General features: G+C 39.4%; 1 protein-coding gene across 8 annotated transcripts in view; it reads right to left on the bottom strand.

Moving 5' to 3' along the window:
- The window catches only part of ABCG2 (ATP binding cassette subfamily G member 2 (JR blood group)), a 127,537-nt gene that overhangs the window by 42,630 nt on the left and 70,798 nt on the right, over positions 1-14,109 (bottom strand). For 7 of the 8 annotated variants that reach the window (XM_005897792.3, XM_070372167.1, XM_070372169.1 and 4 more), the window contains one exon: positions 2,020-2,238. The exons of the other annotated variant lie outside the window; for it this stretch is intronic. In XM_005897792.3, the coding sequence (XP_005897854.1) occupies positions 2,020-2,228 (209 nt within the window). In that variant the 5' untranslated portion in view covers positions 2,229-2,238. The remainder of the gene's footprint in view (positions 1-2,019; positions 2,239-14,109) is intronic. 8 annotated transcript variants of the gene reach the window in all.

The raw sequence follows: 14,109 nt of genomic DNA, 5'->3' as shown, positions 1-14,109 counted from the left end.
TTAGGAATACTGGAGCATCATACAGACCACTGGCTCTCAAGTGGTTTAGAAAAATATTAGTGACAATGGGTAGATAAAGAAACAAAGTGATGAACAAATGCAGTGAAATATTTACAGCTGGGAATCTGGGTGAGAGGGCTATATTCCACAAGGTTTAAACTTGAAATGATCTCACAATAAATTATTAATTTAAAAAATTCCCAAATAGTATAATGGATTTCCCTGAACATAAGATAGCCACACAGCCATTGGAATGGATCACTTTTTCTAGAAATCTTCAGCTTTGGTGAGAAAAAAGTTCAGCTGCTGGGTATGGAGAAAAACTAAGCAGGAAGATTTTTACAAGGAAGTAAAATCTCATCTTTTTGAATTCATATAGTCAGATTTTATTTTAGCATCTTCTCCCCCAGAGGGAAATGAGAGTCTATATTGATTCTACAGGTGAGATTATAAAATGTCCAAAGGAAAAACAAAAAATCAAGATCCTCATCAGCTTTTCTGGAACACAGTTACTATTTTGAATGCTGATGGTGCTATCAAACATGAATCAAATATGAGATAAATCAGAGCACCCTTTTCCACATCCCAGAAACTCTACTTAGTTGAAGCCAGCAGATAGGGAGAACATAAAAGACACTACTGCCTAAACCAGTAGTGTGAGCAAGCAAGAAAAAAACAAAAACAACCTTGTATCCTTTTAACTGTAAAATTTGAAATGATTACAAGATTTGACTGAGTTTTTATGAACCTAGGAATGCATGTAAGGATGAACTCATCTGTTGCTAAAATGCACACCACTGAACCATAAAAACATTATGAAGGCTTGAGCAGATGATGCTTTTAGTATATCAAGTTACTAATTTACTACCTTTAAAGCATAAGCAAGGTAAATGTACCCTGGAGCAGTGTATATTTTACCAACCTGTACATATTCAAATCATTTGTTACCTTCCACTTATCAGCACAAAATCTGAAGTGACCAGCTTTTTTCTTGATTATTATGCTCTACCAAAAAAGAAAAAGTAAGCTTTACAGAAAGGTCAGTCAACGCTAGTCTAGATATGGAACAGAAGATAAAAGCTTTTCATCAATTATTCCTCTCCCGATACACAGAGTTTCTCAACATAAGAAGGTGGTATAATCTGTGTTATTGCATAGAGAAAAATTTATTGCCTTCTGGCAACCTAATCAATTTTAGATCCCTCATGTTTTTTCCCAACCCACATCCCTGAATTCTCTCCCCTATTTGTCATTTTCTAGCCCTCTGGAAGCAGTCAGCTGCCAGTAATAGAAAAGACCACAGTCGCATATAACGCACTAAGAAAACATGAGAAGCATCTGATTCCATACAGGTTTGTAGCCGTACCTGGCCAAAGGGTTCTTAATAAACCATTCCTCCAGTCTTAGAAAGCCAGAAAAAGCTGTTTGCTTTATCTAGGAATAATTATTCCCCTATTAAACAAAAAATTAACAAAACACATAGGCTGTGCTATCTAAGCAAACCCAGATGCACTTTCCACTCCACAGAGAGGAAGAATCCAGCTCATATTTTCTAGAATTCAGAAAAACAGTAAAACCCTAAAGGCTATGATATATGAAAAAGATATCTTGGGACCCAGTAGATACTAAGTGCTCATTTTCTTCCTACTCTATTGCCCACTTTGCCACCATTTAATGCATTAGTTGCTGGATGAAGAGAATGAAGAATCAAAGTTTTGTATTAACTTGGATTCTAAACTATAATTAAATATTAATTTGGATCCTAAATTCTCTTATCACTTTGGACTTCAACTGCATAACCTAAGCTAAGTATAGTTTCTATCTTAGACTTAGTTTATAGTCTTATATTTATATATACTTAACATGTGATCCAACCCTTTCACTGCTAGTTTAGTCAAATGAAATGAAAGCATGTGTCTATATATCTGTATAGACTCGCACACCTTTATGTGCAATAAGCAAAACCTGCCAAAATCTGCATGTCAATGAACCTACTTAAATAAAAGTTCAAGCACATACTTGATATTTGCTAGTATTTCTTTCTCAATTGTTTTCCGACAAAGTAGAAAGCCAGTCTTCACTTTTACTCGATAGCAGATGTTATGAAAACTTAACACAGCTCCTTCAGTTAATGTCTGCAGGTCCTTAGAGGTTGTCTCTGGAATGCCGTTGAGCTTTTTTGACATTGGGATAGAAACCTCGTAACTATTGGAAGACATTTTGAGCATTTCCGCCTTCCTGTGGAGGGAAAAGCAACAATAAGTTGATAGTCCAGGTAAATGAGACTGTAAACAGTAGTTAACAATACATTTAAAACTGCTTTGGTACAAACTTCCAGTTATAAAATAAATAAGACCTGGGGATATAATGTGTGGCACAGTAACTATAGGTAATAATACTGTATTGTATATTTGAAAGTGGCCAAGAGAGATCTTAAAAGTCCTCACCATAAGAAGAAAAAAATGTGTGACTTTTGTGTGTGATGGATATTAACTAGGTTTATTTTGGTGATCACTTCACAAAATATACAAATATTATGTCATTATGTTGTACACCTGAAACTAATGTTATTATGTCAATTATTTCAATTTGTTAAAAATTTTAGAGATCAAAAAAAGTTTAATGTAAAATGCCTTATTGGTCATTTTATATTGATAACATGTTTAAGTAAAAATAGTTTGGCTATATTTAATACAATTAAATGTATTTTTAAAATTTTAAAACAAGTCCATTTTAAACTTCAATGCAATAAGCAGCTCCATTTCCAATGAATAGGCCATATCACAACAACAATAACAAGCTTGGAACCTACATTAGGGAGGCAGACACAACTCTGAATATATAAACTCCAATTAGATGTCAATTAAACATCTAACAAGTAAATAGGGAGAGTATGAAAATTACTCAAAACTCATGAAACAGCAAAAGATAAATGGGAGTTAGAGCTGACTTAAAAAATATATTATTAATATGACTCAAGATCAGGGACAGGCTACATGATCACCATCACTCCATTCTTATTTGAGTGTATGACATAGATATTACAAAAAGGGGGGTGGCCAAGCAGTCAGTGACAAGAGACATTTCTTTGAATTTAAAGCTCCTGACTTTACATCTCTGGTTGCTATGTTCCTTTAATCAACTAAGAAGACAAACTCCAAAATTGTTTGGAATGATAAACTCATTTTCTTAATTGGCAACATATAAATTCTAGGAAGGTTTAGAATTATGTATAAAAAATGATTGAGAAGATCAAACCAAGAGTTAAGTAGTTAAAGAATTTAAAACAACAAGTGAGTATTAAATTTATAAATGAAGTTTAAAATATTTCATTTAACAAGTTAGAAAAGGCCCCTTTATAAGGATTTAGAGTAGGATCTTAAGGTGAACTTAACAGCTTGTGCAATAGCTTTGAAAAATGAAACTTCCATAACTTGGTTTTAATTCTTAAAAATCAAAGTAATCAATGAAGAACTTTCTCTCTGGCTACTGTAGAGTAGCTTGTCCAAACCAATCATCCTCCTAAGGTCAACTGTAGAAGCAGACAAAATACAAGATGCAGCTCTTTGAAGAATGTTTTCTGATGGGTGTAACCAAAGCAGCCAGGACTTAAGTATCTAAAATTCTGGAAAAGAGAAAAGATGAAGCATTCCATGCCCAGCATTCTTGAGGCAAATTACACATACATGGGGCAAAACCCAGAAAAACCAGGCAGAAAGAAGCTGCTCAAAAGCTGAATGAATATATTTAAGTAGCATCTCATTAATAGGCGGAGAAGGCACTGGCCACCCACTCCAGTACTCTTGCCTGGAAACTCCCATGGACGGAGGAGCCTGGTAGGCTGCAGTCCATGGGATCACTAAGAGTCAGAAACGACTGAGCGACTTCACTTTCACTTTCCACTTTCATGCATTGGAGAAGGAAATGGCAGCCCACTCCAGTGTTCTTGCCTGGAGAATCCCAGGGATGGAGGAGCCTGGTGGGCTGCTGTCTATGGGGTTGCAGAGTCAGACACAACTGACATGACTTAGCAGCAGTAGCAGCTCATTAACAGGGAGACAAAGTTTGGAGCTGTGAGTTTACCAGTTTAAAACACCAAGTTTTTGAGATCGTACCAGTAGGGCTATGACCTGGAAATATGAGCAACCTAGAAGCAGACCAGCCTTTACTCAAGCAATGTGATCCACTCATATTTTGCTAAAAGAAATTTAAATCTATTCCAAAGTCATCATCATCCAAATTTTCAATCAAAAATTACCAAGCACGCCAGAAAATAAGACCTAATGTTCCAAAACAAGAAAATAGAAGTAGACCCATAAGTATTGCACGTTGGAGTCATCAGACATCTGCGTTAAAATAACTGAGTAATATGTCTAAGAAAATAAATGAAAAGATAGGCTATCACCAAAGAACTAATCAATAGTTTTTAAAAAATCAGTAGATGAGTTTAATAGCAGTTTAGATACAGACTGGGAAAGAATTAGTGAACTGACAGACTTCCATGTAGAAAACATCCAGATTGAAGAGTGTATGAAAATTATCAGCATGGAAAAGAAACAAAAAACTTCAGACTGAAGAGAATGAAGAAGTAGCTTTTTTTTTTAACTACATAAAAGAGCTAAGAAACATATGAAATGTGATGAAAAAGATCTGGCATACATGTAACTGGAGACCTGAAAAAGAGAAAATAAAAATGAAGCAGAATCAGTGTTTGAAGAAATATTGGCCAAGCATTTTCCAAAACTGAAGGTATCAAGCCACAGACTGAAGGAACTCCAGGAACACCAAGACAGGATATGCATAAGAAAACCACACACACCTGAGCATATCATAGTAGAACTTCCCCCAAATCAAAATAATCTGTAATTCTTCCTATAGCCGGAAACTGCTCTATTGTTATCACATTTAAAACATATTCCACTTTGGAAACTGCAAAAGTAGGAAACCACTTATAGACTGGCACCCAGGAAATTAAAAGAGCCTAGTTTTAATCTGTGAGCACAATGAATGGTAATAACTAGCTCAAGCCCTACTCTCTGAAAGCAGTGAAAGAGAAGGCTCAAGGTACAAATAACTATAGAGACCTTGCATATTGACTTTGTAAACTTCTTAAGCCATCCCCCATGTCTTCAAAAGCCAAACTATACTAGCCTGACACAAGCAATTGCTTCTCTTGCCATTCCCCATTTGATGTTCAGGCTCCAAGGACACTTTCTAACACTCTCCCAAGGCTGTGTGTGTGTGTGTAAGGACACTTTCTAACAATCTCCCAAGGCTCTGTGTGTGTGTGTGTGTGTGTGTGTGTGTGTGTGGTCAGTCTGTCCAACTCTTTGCGACCCATGGAATGTAGCCTGCCAGGCTCCTCTGCCCATAGAATTTTCCAGTCAAGAATACCAAAGTGGGTTGTCATTTCCTATTCCACAAGGCTCATTAAGAGAATCAAATAACATCCCACCTAAATTTAAATAGGCCATTAGCTCAAGACAAACATTAATACAAAATCTTTGTGAGATTTTCTGTTAATAAAAGGCACCAACTGGAACTATAGTACCCAAGAAAGATCATCCATACCCATCCATCCATCCAAGATAGAGAACAGATAAATACAATCACAATTCTAGAAGTATGTGCATACTGAGTTCGTCTTCACTGTGATAGGATTAAGTTAGTAATTCACATTGCTAGGAGGTGCTTAGGAATAGGAGATGCTTAGTACAGGGTCTTAGTAATTCATGTGTCACAAATCAAGAGATGAGCAGGCATAACTGAAATACACCATCCAGCTGAAGCACATTATACCAAAAACCAAACTTATTTCTAACACCAATATGAAACAATATATTACTCTAAGATGAAACAAAAAACTTATAGGAATGATAACAAAATTTTAAAAACACACATCTCAGCACCATATTAACCTCAAGTACTCAAGTCTCCAGTTTATACAGTATCCTGGGTATACTGTATACAGTATACTGGGTTTATCCAGATACTGGGTTTATCCCAGTATCCTGGGTTTTTAGAGGAATCACTGAAAGTAACTGTCTCTAAGTAAACATTAATCTTTCCCTACAGATATATATATATACACCACATCTAGATTTCCCTATGACAAAAATCAACTTCCCCCCTTGTTGCTGCTTCCTTGCTTCCAGTTTAGTTCAGCTTCCAGAGCATGTGCTAAATCGTTTTCTGAATCTGAGACCCACTTCAAAGACTTTAAAAATAAAAGCAGCATCCAAATGGCTTCATACAACTCGCCTGAACCAGCCTGCCCTGTTAACTGGCCTGATTATCTTTTCACCAGCTGGAACAGTCTTCCATACATGACTGAGCGGCTTTGAATAATGAGATTCTTTCCCCCTTTCCAGCTATCTCTTTTCTACCTGTGTCTACCTTTGTCACCTTTCCTCTCTTCTTCTTGTTTTCTAACTAATGAGGTACATTTTTACTTTTTTGGAAAGTCTTCTTCCATAGACACTGGTATATCTATTATAAGAATGATAACTTGCATTAAAAATACCACTTTTGAATGGACTTTTAGACTCAGTGGGAGAAGGCAAGAGTGGGATGATTTAAGAGAATAGCATTGAAGCAAGTACATTACCATATGTAAAACAGATGACCAGTGCAAGTTCAACGCATGAAGCCAGGCACCCAAAGCCAGTGCTCTGGGACAACCCAGAGGGATAGGGTGGGGAGGGAGGTGGGAGGAGGGATCAGGATGGGGGCGACACATATACCTGTAGCCGATTCAGGTTGATATATGAAAAAAGCCATCATAATACTATAAAGTAATTATCCTCCAATTAAAATAAATTAGTTAATTGAAAAAAAAAAAAGCCAAAATAGGCCTGCTGCCTTTGAAGCCCACACACTCAACCATATATAATTCTGCTCCCTATTGCAGAATTCAATAATATAGGACTCGCTTAAAAAAAAAATACCATTTTTCTCTATCTTACTCTTTATCATACTCTTAATCAGACAGTCTACTATAAACAGAGTACATAAGTCAATAGAAATTGCACACAGGTAATAAAAGTAGAGTTCAGTTCTAAAGTCCTCAGCCAGACAGCTGTCCATAGCTGTAAATATTGCACCTGCTGGTAGAAGCCAGAGCAGCCTCAGGTCAAGAGTTCAGGCCTTCTTACTTTTTTTTCCCCTAGGGATAATAATAGCAAAAGTGACACTCTGCCTCATAGCCAAGAGGACATGCTGGGTAAACACACCTTCTTCAGCTATTTACTGTGATGCCCAGACCTCGCTACCCTGACAAGGAATTAGGCTTCTTGGGTCACTGTCAGGTGACTGCTACAAAACTTATGAACAAACAGAAATAGAAGCAGGATAGTTTTGAACATTGTTAGAAAAGGAACTCAAAATCTGAGTTGTAACTTCCACAATAAATCCCTGAAGTTTAAAGAGTCCTTATCCATCAATGGGTTTTCACATCATCTCTGATCTAACAGTTCCACCCTGGAGCAAACATCCAGTGTTGACATCGGCACTGCAGCATTGGAGTCAGAGGGCTGATGTCTTCAGGTCAAGGAAACGATCTGGCACTCAAGGCCCCCACAGCGCTGCAGCAGAGTGATCTGGGGAGGGCGGCACAAAGAACGAGGTCAGACAGACAGACAGGAAGAAATACCATTGCGGAAGGTCTGTATAGTCCAAGAGAAGCCGCTGAGGCCGTTCAAGCAGGAAAGGCTCATGATCTTAACTGTGTTTTTTAAAAATCACTCTAGCTGCTACTGTGAGACAAGTGTGGAAGCAAGGGCGTTAGGAGGCTACTGCAGAAAAACAGTGAGACACGCTAACAGTGAGACACAGGAATGGGCCTGGTAATGAAAACTTTTTTCTCCCCTCCTCTATAGCTAAGAGAAGGATTTATCAAGGACTGAGTGCTGAGGATATGTTTAAAATAGTGGCGATTAGGGAGCACCAGCTAAGAGATATATAACTTGACAAGATAAAAATTACCAACTCCCTGGAATTCCCTGATGGTACAGTGGTTAGGACTTTGTGCTTCCACTGCAGGAGGCATGGATTCAATCCCTGGTTAGGGAATTAAGATCCTTCATGCTTAGCAGCACAGGCCCCCACGCGCCCCCACCCCCCGCACACACACAAAATAAAATTACCAATTCCCTTCATTCTCACAAGTTACACAACCACTGATCTTATAGATGGTAATCTGGTTTCTTATGTGTAAAAAGGCTGTAAATAAGGCCCAAGAAGTGATTCTCTTGAGTTCAAGATAATCAGAGGTCAGATGGAAAAGTGCCTGTGCTCCTTTCCATGTTCTTTATTAATACGCATAGGGATAATAAAATAGTGCTGTCCACCAGACACATATGGCTGCTACTCAGCACTTGAAATATAGCTGGTGAATATTTTATGTTATTTAACTTACTCACTTATACTTAAATAGCCACACGTGGTTAATAGTTACCATATAGGACAACACAGGTCTAAAGTGTTTACTTTTTAAAAATGTATTTTCTCATTCTTGGGTTACTTTATAAACAGTCAATTTTATAACCCCATAAAAGACACATATACTTGAACACTATGAGGACACCCCAAGCACTCCCATATTCATCCTGCATCAAAAAAAAAAAAAAAAAAAAACTTGCTATATGCTATTATCAAATTCATTCTTAGATTTCAAAATATCATAAAACTATACTATATTTATAGCTCAGTCAGTAAAGACTCTGCCTGCAATGCAGGAGACCTGGGTTCGATTCCTGGGTTGGGAAGATCCCCTAGAGAAGGAAATGGCAACCCACTCCAGTGTTATTGCCCGGAGAATCCCATGGACAGAGGAGCCTGGCAGGCTACAGTCCATGGGGTCTCAAGAGTTGGACACGACTTAGTGACTGAAGAGAGAGAAACAGATATTATATTTATTTCAAAAATAGGACAGTGCTATATGTTTCAGGTTAAGAATAACAAATCTATAAAATGATCATATATACAATGGCTGAAAAAAGGCAATGCTTCCATTATTTTAGAACTGTCTTTTGAACAATAGCTAAATTGAATTAAATCACTTTCCTCAAGTAAAACAAACAAGATGAATCCCTGAAGTATCTGGTCCCCAAACAGAATTCACATTTTATCAAAACATTTTTTACTACTGAGTGCAGGAAGGGGACCCCCTTATAGGGCCCAAGAGTGAGCTCTTGTCTAACACTAAGAAATGAATGGTCCAAGGAGATACACGAACTGACAAAGCAAAAGACTTTATTAGAGAGGGGTGCCTCAGCAGAGAGCAGCAGGGGAAGGGAACCCAGGAGAACTGCTCCACCACATGGCTCAGAGTCTCCGCGTTTATGGTAATGGGGTTGGTTTCCAGGTTGTCTCTGGCCAATCATTCTGACTCAGGGTCCTCCCTGGTGGCGCATACATCTCTCAGCCAAGATGGATTTCAGCGAGAAGGATTCTGGGAGGTTGGTAGGATATATTGACTCCTCCCTTCTCCTTTTGGCCCCTCCTGAACTCTTTCCTGAAGGTGAAGTGGAGAGTGAAAAAGTTGGCTTAAAGCTCAACATTCAGAAAATGAAGATCATGGCATCCGGTCCCATCACTTCATGGGAAATAGACAGGGAAACAGTGGAAACAGTGTCAGACTTTATTTTTCTGGGCTCCAAAATCACTGCAGATGGTGACTGCAGCCATGAAATTAAAAGGAAAGTTATGACCAACCTAGATAGCATATTCAAAAGCAGAGACATTACTTTGCCAACAAAGGTTCGTCTAGTCAAGGCTATGGTTTTTCCTGTGGTCATGTATGGATGTGAGAGTTGGACTGTGAAGAAGGCTGAGCGCCGAAGAACTGATGCTTTTGAACTGTGGTGTTGGAGAAGACTCTTGAGAGTCCCTTGGACTGCAAGGAGATCCAACCAGTCCATTCTGAAGGAGATCAGCCCTGGGATTTCTTTGGAAGGAATGATGCTAAAGCTGAAACTCCAGTACTTTGGCCACCTCATGCGAAGAGTTGACTCATTGGAAAAGACTCTGATGCTGGGAGGGATTGGGGGCAAGAGGAGAAGGGGACGACAGAGGATGAGATGGCTGGACGGCATCACTGATTCGATGGACATGAGTCTGAGTGAACTCCGGGAGTTGGTGATGGACAGAGAGGCCTGGCGTGCTGCAATTCATGGGGTCGCAAAGAGTCGGACACGACTGAGCGACTGATCTGATCTGAACTCTTTCCTGTTACTTTTTGGAGGTAGTACCTCCTTCTTTACCAGGATCTCCTATTGTGAGACAACTCAGGCAAGCAATTATTATCATGCCCGGCCAAAGTGGGCAATTAATGGTTCCCTAACAATAACATAAATTTCATAGCATTTTCATGGTAAATTTCAGACTACTTTATTCCGAATTTCAAATACTGAAGGTGGGCTGATGAAAGAAAAATAATAAATTTAAATGAACTATAGACCTTCCAGCCACCCTCCAAAGCTTTCTAATAATAGTCAAAAAGCTTTATCTAACAATGTATGACCAGTATTTGGATCACAGCTCATCAAGCAAATTATCATTAAAATGTTTTTTCTAGCCCTAGCTCACAGTGCAGGAACATTCTTCTCATGCCCTTTTGGCCTTCAGCTATCTCCCAAATTATAAGTAAAATCATGATATTTTAAAGTTATCTCCTTTGGACTTTATTGCAAACCTGCCATTTCAGAAAGCCATATATGCATTTGCAAACTAAAAATTTGCCCACATGTCTGTTGTAAGAGCAGGGACCTAATGCCCATCAATTTTGTATCCTTTAAGTAAAGTGAAGTCGGTCAGTTGTGTCCGACTCTTTGCGACCTCATGGACTGTAGCCTACCAGGCTCCTCCCTCCATGGGATTCTCCAGGCAAGAGTACTAGAGTGGGTTGCCATTTCCTTCTCCAGGGGATCTTCCCGACCCAGGTATCGAACTCGGGTCTACTGCATTCCAGGCAGACGCTTTAACCTCTGAGCCACCAGGGAAGCCCTTGTATCCTTTGGGGTCACTCATATCATATTCTCAATTATTCCCGCTGAATGAAAGACTAAATTACAATATGCCACACCCCTGTATTAAGCAAAGTAGCTTCATAAAGATATTGTGAGCACAAACAAGAGGAAGTCACTAACCACCCTATTTAGAGAGGTCATCTACAGAAGTTAAATTCTGCCAGGATTAGTAAACTATATGTACAAATTAGAAAGGACACAAATACCACCAAAGATTTCACCTGGACCTTGTGGAAGGTAAGGACAAAACTTAATGAATACCCCCTAAAAACTCACTGTATTAACCCAGGTGGAGTTGAGAGAAAATATAATTATCCTGTTTCAAAGCAGAATTTCCAGCCAGGAATGTCCTTCCCTACCCCTTTGCCTAGAGCTTCAAAATTACTTGAGGGATTAAGACCAGATTCATCTCTCAGGGAATACATGGCTTGGGGCAGGGCGGGTGGGGGTGGGGGTCACAGTGGTTAGAAGTGGCCTACTAAAGGAAACTAACCAATTATATAGGAAGGAAAGAAGAGAAAAGAAAGTTGACCTAGTAAAGGAAAGCAAAATCATTAAACTGAAAGAGATTGCTTTGGGAAATGCATGCTGTTTGAGAAATGGAGTACTTCCTGCCATATCAGTAAACAATGAGGTCACAGTCACCAGTGATCCCAGCCCTCCAGGGCACCCAGGAAGGAGAAGAACACCAGCAAGATCTGGCAGCCTTCAGGCTGCAGCCACTCCCTATGGGGAGCCCAGGAGAACTCAGGATGTGAAAAACCACAAGATACTGGCCCCAGATAGCTGAGATACATAGGAAAGGAAAGACTTCAGTGAGCTCAGAGGCTTGCATCTTGCCATATACAGAAAAGTGCTAAATTCCTTAACTTGAGATAGCTGGTTTTCTTTAATTCACAAAAATACTTTTGATGTTCAGACTACCTGTCCTTCGTTGCCAAGGTCTATATAACCTGACTCCTCCACCCTGCCTCCTCAGAGCAGTTCTCTCAAGGCTACTTGAAATGTTGCCTCCCGGTCCTGAAGTCCTAAAAATTCCCACCAAATGCAGCATAACCCTCAACTTTTAGGTTGTGACTTTTTTTAGTTGGTAAGTTCATTATATTAAAGTTCAGCTTTGGGGAAAGGGCAGTAAGAAAATTAGGCTGGAGAGGCAGCAAAGCTCATCAGAGAGTGACGTATGCCCTGTAGGGAGCTAAGACTTGACTTTGGAAGCTCCACAGGTCCCCTCAGCCATCTCCTCCCTCATTCTACAGATCCCCGTCCTTCCTGCACTGAGGAGATACGCAGTAAGACCAGTGAGGGATCCACGGAGAATTGGTGACTTATGGCTCAGATGGTAAAGACCCGGGTTTGATCCCTGTGTTAGGAAAATCCCCTAGTAAAGGAAATGACAACCCACTCTGATAGTCTTGTCTGGAGAATCCCACGGACAGAGGAGCCTGGTGGGCTACAGTACACGGGGTCACAAAGAGTCGGGCACAACTGAGTGACTAACACACACAAAACACAGAGGATAAAGGAATAGATAACAAACAAGAGGGGGAATGTTTTGGTACATATAACATTCCTTCCAACATAACACCAACTCTACTCATGGTTCAGCCTAATCTCTGTTTTTTGTCATGTTTATTCAAAACGTGTCAATAGTAAACAGTGTTGTAGACCATCAAACATCCTCTTTAAGTACAGTTTTTGGACTTTGAAGATGTATACAGACATGTAATCATGAAAAGTAGGACAAAGACCATTTCTATCATCCCAAAGAAATTCCCTCTCCCACCCCAGCCCATGACAACCATAGATCTGTTTCCTGTCCCTTTTTTAATTTAATCTTTAAAAAAAAATTTTTTATTATTACTATTTTTTTACTTTTTGGCCGCACCCTGAGACATCTGGGTTCTTAGTTCCCTGACCAGGGATTGAACTCACACCCCCTACATTAGAAGGCAGAGTTTTAATCACTTGACCACCAGGGAGGTCCCTCCATTTAATCCTAATCCTCTCTTTAAATAGATACAAGTATACCTAATGCAACTATAACTGACCGTTGAAACCTGGCAGGACCCTGTGTGGCCCTCTTGCATACAAAAGTCTCTCTGTATCCCATTTCTTGTTTGTAGGGAAAAAATTTCAGTTTCTCAGACCTTCCCTGAGTTTCAAAGGGCAGATTCAAATGGTTGCTAATTAGAAGAGTGAAGGAATGCAGAAACCAAGGAAAGGCAGTCAAGAAACTATAGGACAGCCAAGGAGCAGGGTCCTGGTTCCCCCTCAAGGGATATACATTACAATATCTTTGAGTTTTTCTATAGGAACTAAGGCCCCCACCAGGATGGACAACAGTAACTTCAGGCTGAGCACAAGATTTCTGAAACACCACCATGCTAACTCATCACCAACCAATCAGAAGTCACACACCCTGCAGCCCTCACCCCAAATTTTGCCTATAAAAACACTTCCCTGAAAACCATCAGAGAGTTCACATCTTTTGAGTACAGCCACCCATTCTCTTTCCTTGGTCCTTGCAATAAACCTTTCTCTGTTCCAAACTCCAGTGTTTCAGCTTGGCCTTACTGTGTGTCGAGCATATGAACTTGCGTTTGGCCATACCTTGAACAAACAGATTTGAACTGTGCAGGTCCACTTATATTGTGGATTTCTTTTCAATAAATATATTGGGAGATTTTTTTTTTCAAGATTTGCAACAATTTGAAAAAATTTGAAATATTGAAAAAAACCAAGAAAGTTAGATATGTCATCAATGATAAAATATATGTAGATATGCATATAACATATAAAATATGTGTTAAGTGTTGGAGGAGTCAAAAGTTATAATGGATTTTTGACTGCATGGGGGTATGTCCCTAACTCCTATTCCTTTTTCCTTTTGATGAAAAACGTCAGAGTCAGCAGTGCTAAAGAGAAAAAAATAAAAGTGAAGGAGGAAATGAAGTCAGGGAAGGCCTTCCCAGTGAGGTCTTTGAGCAGAAACCTGAGGGTGGCTCTCTGGAGTTGTGATGCCAAGATCAAGTGCTAGCCTGAGGAAGAGCATGACCAAGGGGACTGAAGCAGAGGGAGGGAG

The sequence above is a fragment of the Bos mutus genome, chromosome 6, assembly GCF_027580195.1.
Source record: "Bos mutus isolate GX-2022 chromosome 6, NWIPB_WYAK_1.1, whole genome shotgun sequence".
Lineage (NCBI taxonomy): Eukaryota > Metazoa > Chordata > Mammalia > Artiodactyla > Bovidae > Bos > Bos mutus.
Note: the sequence above shows the minus strand (reverse complement) of the source record. Positions and strands in the feature narration are given on the sequence as shown.